The following is a 7,009-nucleotide window of genomic DNA, read 5'->3' as shown; positions in this document are numbered from 1 at the left end:
CTGGGGTTCCGATCTGGGGTGGTTATTGCATCAAGGGTGATTGTGTCATTGATACCCTGGATTCTTTTGGGGCGATGATGTCATAGGGTGATGATGTCGTAGGGTGATGATGTCATAGGGTGATGATGTCATAGGGTATGATGGGGATTTCTGGGGTATGAAGGAGGTGGGGAGAGGATGTGAGAAGTGCTCCAGGGGGTTGGGGATAGTGGGGAGTTGGGTGGCCCTTGGTCCCTTTTGGAAGATGCGGAAATATTCCCTGAGCAAACTGGTTGGTTAGGAGGGTTGGTCTTGTATGGGGTCGGCCCCTTATAGGTCCTTTTTGGGATGCTGACATCTTGGTGGGTGACACCAGGATCGAACCGACGACCTTGGTATCGCCCTTTCAGAATGGTGGGCTGTTCGTCGTTGCAGTTGCTGGGTCATTACGGGCCTGTGGATGGCCGGCCCTTCTTCCATGTCCAGGTACCAATCCATATTGGTGCATGACACCGTCCCGCGTCGACACCCCTCTCGTCATGTCCCCGCTCACAGGCAGTGGCTTCGGTCAAGTAAGTCCTGGTGTAGCTCTCGTCCGTCTTCATGAGGCTTCGGTCTCTGTTGACACCCTCGCCCCTTCGTGCTCCGCCACAATTCTGGTCAGCATGAGGCTTCGGTCTCTGCTGATGGCCTCCGACTCGGTCGTTCGGAGCCTGCAGCTCCCCGTTCGACATCTCTGGTCTTGCGGGACACGATGTCCCCTTGACGCCCACATACGCCTTTGCTGGCATGTGAGGACCCCTTGGCATCCGCCTCTCATACCACTCGTCTCTCGTCTTGCCTAGTCCCGTCTAGGTTCACGTCTTATTTTGCCCCGTCTTGCCCCCACATCATCACGTCCGCCCTCGCTTCATGCTCAGCCCTGTTTATGGTAGCTCGTCCATGCACTACAACGTTGCCGCTTTCATTACTTATATTTTGTCAATATTTTCGATCACTTATCCTTGCCCACATAGTCACTAGCTTAGTTCCCTTGTAGCTACGTCTCTCGTCGCCCACTCCTCGAGCCGCAGCTTGAAGGAGGAGATAGTGTAACGGCCACCGTGCACGTGACTTACCCGATTCGGATTTGCCTACGATACGCCTCGCTACGCGCCCGTCTCCCTTCGACGAACCAACGCCAGTACGGCGTCGGCGCTCGCGCGCCCTCCCCTCGCTTGCCCTGTACCCTTGCCTACGCCCTCCAATCTACTCGTTCTCGCAGATCTCGTCCGGCGCGGGGCACCGGCCCATTACACTGTTGGCGACGCTGACCTCATCATGGTTGCTGCAGGTGACTTCCATCCATCCCGGCCCCGCCACCAGGGAGACTTCGCAAATCAAAGCATATCTGTGGTTGCAGCAGCTTCGACCAACCCCGCACCCTCCTCTCCAGGCTGTGCTCAGGCCAATCCTCCCGAGTCTGAATCGGAGCCGGTACCAGCAACTCCCTCTTCCGTATTCTTACTAGATGTTGCCGTTCAAGGTGGAACAAATTACGCGGCCTCCCAGACCGAGGCTGAGGCCCGTATCACCGACCGTGCATGTAGGAAAGGCAAGAAAGCCAATCGCAAACCCGATCCTGCTCCACCGGCATCCACCGTGTCTAGCACATCGAGCACTAAGGCGAAGAAGAACCCGCCGCGACCTCGAGCTGTAAACAAGAAGCGACCCCGAGCTGAGGAGACCGATACCGTGGCCAAAGCTCCGGCGAAAAAGCGTCGCTCGAAATGATTATATTATGATGTTCTTTCTGTAATACAGCCACTACAACTCGATTTATACCATCACGCACCCGTATTGTTAAACGCCTACAGCCTGGGGAACTTGAGGCGACGGACCTACGGGGACATGGGACAACCCGGGACATAGGCGACAGCGACAACATCTCCGGGACACGGGACGTCGCCTAAGGTCGTGACACCACAGTATAGCTTACAATTGCTCACTATCATGATTCCGCAACGTGAAAATTTGGACGAACTTGCCTTGGGTTAAGAGTCGGCATCGAAGAATCTGCTCACACGTGGGCGAGTCCAAGGCAAAGCGTTGGCGGTACTGAAGAGGCTCAAAGCTGTGATGTGCTTCAGCCAAGCATACCACGGGGACCAAGTCGGCACGGCAAACACCGCAGGATATCAGGGCCCCGGAAGACTTTCAGATCGAGAAGCAAACTATAACTGTCATCTAATCCTTTGTCCCCGTACAAAGGGATTTTTGACAGTTGTAATTTGCTTCAAGTTCCTGGGCCTATCTAGAGTCCTGATATCCTGGGATGTTTGCCGTGCGGGGCGAAGGGCGAAGCACCACTGGCCTGAGCGGTAATCTGGCCAAAGTGTACTTGTGGTCAGGCCGCTACGCACAGTCCAAGAGGCCTTTGTGTGTTTGAGTATAAATATCCTAGGCATCCATTCAGTTCCGTCCCCGCAGAGTCCTTAAGCTCTTGAGTTTACCCACACTCCCGCACCTCAACCGACTTGCTCATAACGGTAAGCACCCTCTTGTTCCGAGTCCTGATTTATGAGTGTACTCAACTTCAATACCTAGAAGGAACAGGATGTCATTCGTCGACACGCTTCTGCGCCTCGTGGGTGCCGGCGCCATCATATTGTTCCTCCTCTTGGTGTGCTTCGCGATATGGAGCCCCCCGCCTGCCGATACAGCCGGAAAGCATCAGGGCATCCCCGTCCCAACCCCGAAGGCGGCACAGATCGTCGAGGAGGTTCGGGCTCTAGAAGCCGCACTGGAGCGCAATAAAACGGCATACAGGAGGCTTTGGGAAGACGTGCGCACTCTGCAACAAGACTGGGAGATACGTGATGAACGCCTCAACCGGACTTCCACGGAGCTCGAGCTCATCCGGGACGAACTTGATCGCGCCCTTAAGACTACCAACGACGCGTACGAGGAACGCAGAGCTGCCGTGGACAAATGTTCGGATGCCTGCATAAAGATGAAGGAGGAGGTCCTGGAGCTGCTGAAGACGAGCGACGCGGCGCTTGAGAGCGTGGTGTCGCGCAACACGGAGCTCGAGAAGAGGTGTGAGGAACTCGAGGCATACCACAGCAAGGGAGAGGAGCTGCGCCAGGAGATGGAGAGGGAGAAGAACGAGCTTCTACGGAAGATCGAGCTCGACAGGGATGAGCTTGAGAAGGCCGTACGTGCTCAGGCTCGGGCGGAGTTGAAGGGCGTGCTGGATGCCTTCCTCATCGCAGGATCCGCTGCCGCTCCGTCAGCCCCTGGTACTAGCCAGAAGTCCACGGTTGGAGGTCACTCGGAGGCATCCTCGCAGGCAGCGGCGCCTGCGGCTGCTTGATGGAGCTGTTGGTTTACGGCGCAGCGCATTGTAGTCAGTACTCTGACGACCCACCATTCCCTACCTCATACGTTATTCACGTACAGCTCAGGGTCGCTCCTGCGGCCCCAGCGTACACCCCCTCGTCGTCCTGGCTCGGGTGGCTGGCTACTTATCGCCGCTGTCGGTGGATGTGTTTTAGTACGCGCTGGCACTGTGCAGACCGTAGGATCACTTGTGGGGCACACCTTCTCATCAATTTCATGTTTGAGTCATCGTTGACGAATTAATGAGGGCCGTCGGCGTCGTGCACGTGGGTCCTATATGGGTGAGAGCAAGAGGCAAGAGGCGCGGAACCACTGGACGCGTCGCGTTAGCCTTTAGGCGCCAGCGAGAGCGCGTCGGTCACAGTGTAACGTGTCGCGACTGTGGCTAAGCGGGCCGCCTGAAGTGTGGTCCTCGCGACCTTGCAGCCTTTACACCAGACCACGAACACCCTGCTTGTCTCGTTTCCTCACCTGCCTCTACCATGGCACCAAAACGAAAAGCTGCAGCCACAGCGACAGAGAATGAACCTCCGCAGACTCGGCGGAGGACGCGCGCGACAACCGCTGCTGCTGGAGACCCGGTGGACGCCCCGGTCGTGGAAGTTCCCCCGGTCAAGAAAGCGCGACGGGTTGTGAAGGCGCAAGAGAAACCACCAGCGACCAGTGATGCAGCTGAAGGTCTCACAAACGCGCCGTCGGCCACGAACGTCGCTGCACGGGCGACCAGGACGACCGCTCGGACGCGGAAGACTGTGAGTAAACCGGTGGAGGCACCTGAGGCTGGACCAAGCGTACCAAAGAGGAGGGGTAGGCCCCCCAAGGTATGCCGCATACCTACTAGCTGCAAGGTTCTGTATGTGACGGCTATGGCAGACACAACCCACGAAGGAGGAAGAGACTCCTGCTCACGAAGAACCGGCGCCGTCTCAGCGGCCACCATCCCCAGTACTCGAGAAGGCAGCACCAGTGATACCGAAGAAGCGCGGGAGACCAAAGAAGGTTAGTCGATTCTCCATTAGCTGCTGTAGGGACTGCGGTAACGGAGACGTAGGCCGGTTCAGATACTGCCAGTGTCGATCAGCCAGCCAAGGCTGCGGGAGGGTCGCGTCCGACCAGAGCACGGAGAGGGCAGATTAAGGGTGAAGATGCCGCCGACGGCGACGATGAGGGACCTAGCGGCGAAGTTGCTGTGGATCAAGCTGCTCCGAGAGAGGCCTTTCCGCCTCCGCCAAAGAAGAGAGGAGGCAGAGTCAAGAAGGTGCGTTCCTTCGGCAGACCTGGTTGTCCTGTAGTCTCAAACCCCCTCATCCAAGGTTCCCGTACCTGCGCCGAGACCAATTACGCCTCCCCCACCAGACGAAGAGAGTTCGGATGATGAACTCTTAATGACGCCCTCAAAGCGAACATCTGTACGCCCGACAACGCCCCTGCGCACTGGCGGGAGCCGGATGGGCACTCCTCGCATGGTCTTGGATGCGGTCGAGATTTTGACCCCGAAAAGATTATTGAACACCGTACGACGCGACCTCGGCTCTCCAGGTCCCAGGCTACACGTTCCTCCACTGGGCACTCCTCGATTGCCCCCTGCGTTCCCAAGTCCGCAGAAACACGGCTTGCCTACTGCTCCCCCGTCCCCCTCGCGTCTTCGCGCAGCACGCCCCCCTTCTCCAGAGCCTTCCGAAGCCGAGGAGACGCTACGTGAGGCGACGTCTCCAAAGAAAGCGTCTCGCGGAAAGGTGGTGCAACCCCAGAAGGGCTTACCGAAGACTCTACCACCTCGCTTGTGCCCTCTGCTGGAGCGCCAGAAGCGCGCGATTCTTCAGACACTACAGAAACCTCCCGAGGTGGACGAGATCGACGTATACGGCGAGGACTACCCGCCAACTAACACACTGGCGCACGAGCAGCTCAGTGACTTGTTGATGGGCACGGTAACCCGCGGTGAGGGCAACAGTTGCCTGCTGATCGGTCCTAGCGGAAGTGGGAAGACACAAATGGTTGAGCGAGCCATCGCGGCACTCCCAAACAACCCAATTGTGGTCCGCCTCTCCGGCTACGCGCAGCACAACGACCGTCTAGCTATCCGCGAGATAGCATGGCAACTCGCCCAACAAACCGGGCATTCCTTCCTCCCAGCCAACGACGAAGCCGAAGACGACGACGAGCCTCAAGATGCACCTAACGCCCCCGATCCCCACCCGCAGGACCAAGACACGGACGCAGACGCAGACGAGAACCCCTTCGTCGACTCCGGCCCCACCTCCGCGCCAGGGCCCGCGCTGTCCGTGACGCTCCCCCCGCCCGCACACCTCCTCGCGCTCATCTCGATGATCCCGACCCTCCCGCGGCCGACGGTCATCGTGCTGGACGGGTTCGACCTCTTTGCGGCGCACGCGCGCCAGGCGCTGCTCTACTGCCTGCTCGACACCGCGCAGGCGTGCCGCGCGGGGCTCACGACCGCCGCCGCCGGGGGCCAGAGTGCGAGCGGGATGGCGGTCGTGGGGGTTACGGCGCGGGTGGACACGATTAATCTGCTGGAGAAGCGCGTGAAGAGCCGGTTTTCGGGGAGGATGATCAGGACGGCGGGGCCGGCGAGGGTTGCGCATTGGGTTGCGCTTACCAAGGCGGTCCTTGGTGCCCCGGTTATGACTGGGGGTCATGATGAAGATGAGGGGGCGAAGGAGGAATGGGAGGGGGTGTGGGGCACCGCTGTGGAGAGGTTCTTGGCTGAAGATGCGACCTTGGACGCGCTGCGGGAGACGTATGCGCTCGCCAGGGATTACCAGATACTCCGGAGGATATTGGTGAGTCTTGCGGCTACAAGAATACGAATGGTGGAGACTAAATAATGCCCCCATAGACATGTTTGGTGTTGGAGATGACGCCGTCGTCGCCAATTCCCACCGCTGCGAAGCTTGAGAAAGCAATCAGTCGCCAGCGGTGTCCGCCACGTTTCCCCTCACTTCATAGTATGTCACTTCTGCGTCGACCCATACTCTTGAGCTCACTGCATTATTCCGCTAGCCCTCCCTTACCCAGCAGTATGCCTCCTCATCTCATCGGTCCACGCGCAAACGTCGGGCCACGACGCGTTCACGTTCGAGATGCTGCACGAAACATTCAAGAACCAGGTGCGCACATCGCAGTCGGCCCCCGTGCAAATTGAGGGTGGAGGCATCGGTATGGTGCGGTGTAGCCGCGAAGTGCTGTTTGTGGTATGTGCCTTCCCGCCTCTACACTTGTTATGTCTGGGGGACTGATCGTGATTGGGCGATGTAGGCGTTCGAGCGACTGGCGGATCTGCGCATCTTCCAGCCTGCAGCTGCGCCTGGGATGACCACGGGGCGCGAGTTCGCGCTGTATCGGAGCGCCGTCGATCGGTTCGCGGTGAAGAAGGCGGTCGAGACGGTCGGCCAGCTGAGCCTGAAGAAGTGGTTCACGAAGGCTCAATGAGCCATCCAAGTCTGAGTCCTGTATCTCTAGTCGCGCTGTGTACTGGCTGTGTAGTTGCAATGTTATCGCTTTTCGGAAGACCGGGTGTGGTGGGCCCCGTTCATTGACCCCAACACAATCATGATCTTCGAAACACGCTGCGAGTGCGAGGAGAGGCGCAGGGCACGCGTCGGGGGCGGGCGATACACGCGTTTGC

At 58.6% G+C, this 7,009-nt stretch overlaps 2 protein-coding genes across 2 annotated transcripts; both read left to right on the top strand.

Annotated features, from left to right (window-relative positions):
* Positions 1–2,575: 2,575 nt before the first annotated feature.
* On the top strand, positions 2,576–3,334 carry TRAVEDRAFT_18095 (uncharacterized protein; the record flags this gene model as incomplete). The annotated part of the gene is made up of 1 exon (XM_008036525.1): positions 2,576–3,334. One exon carries the CDS (start codon positions 2,576–2,578, stop codon positions 3,332–3,334), a length of 759 nt encoding a protein of 252 aa, XP_008034716.1.
* Positions 3,335–3,842: 508 nt separating this feature from the next.
* TRAVEDRAFT_34869 (uncharacterized protein) lies at positions 3,843–6,813 on the top strand (the record flags this gene model as incomplete). The annotated part of the gene is made up of 6 exons (XM_008036707.1): positions 3,843–3,845; positions 5,127–5,495; positions 5,565–6,164; positions 6,221–6,329; positions 6,385–6,545; positions 6,640–6,813. The coding sequence occupies 6 exons, from the start codon at positions 3,843–3,845 to the stop codon at positions 6,811–6,813; spliced, it is 1,416 nt and encodes a 471-aa protein (XP_008034898.1).
* Between the last annotated feature and the right edge of the window lie 196 nt (positions 6,814–7,009).

This window comes from Trametes versicolor (genome assembly GCF_000271585.1).
Source record: "Trametes versicolor FP-101664 SS1 unplaced genomic scaffold TRAVEscaffold_3, whole genome shotgun sequence".
Classification (NCBI taxonomy): Eukaryota; Fungi; Basidiomycota; class Agaricomycetes; order Polyporales; family Polyporaceae; genus Trametes; species Trametes versicolor.
The sequence above is the reverse complement of the archived record's forward strand: the minus strand, read 5'-3'. Positions and strand labels throughout refer to the sequence as shown.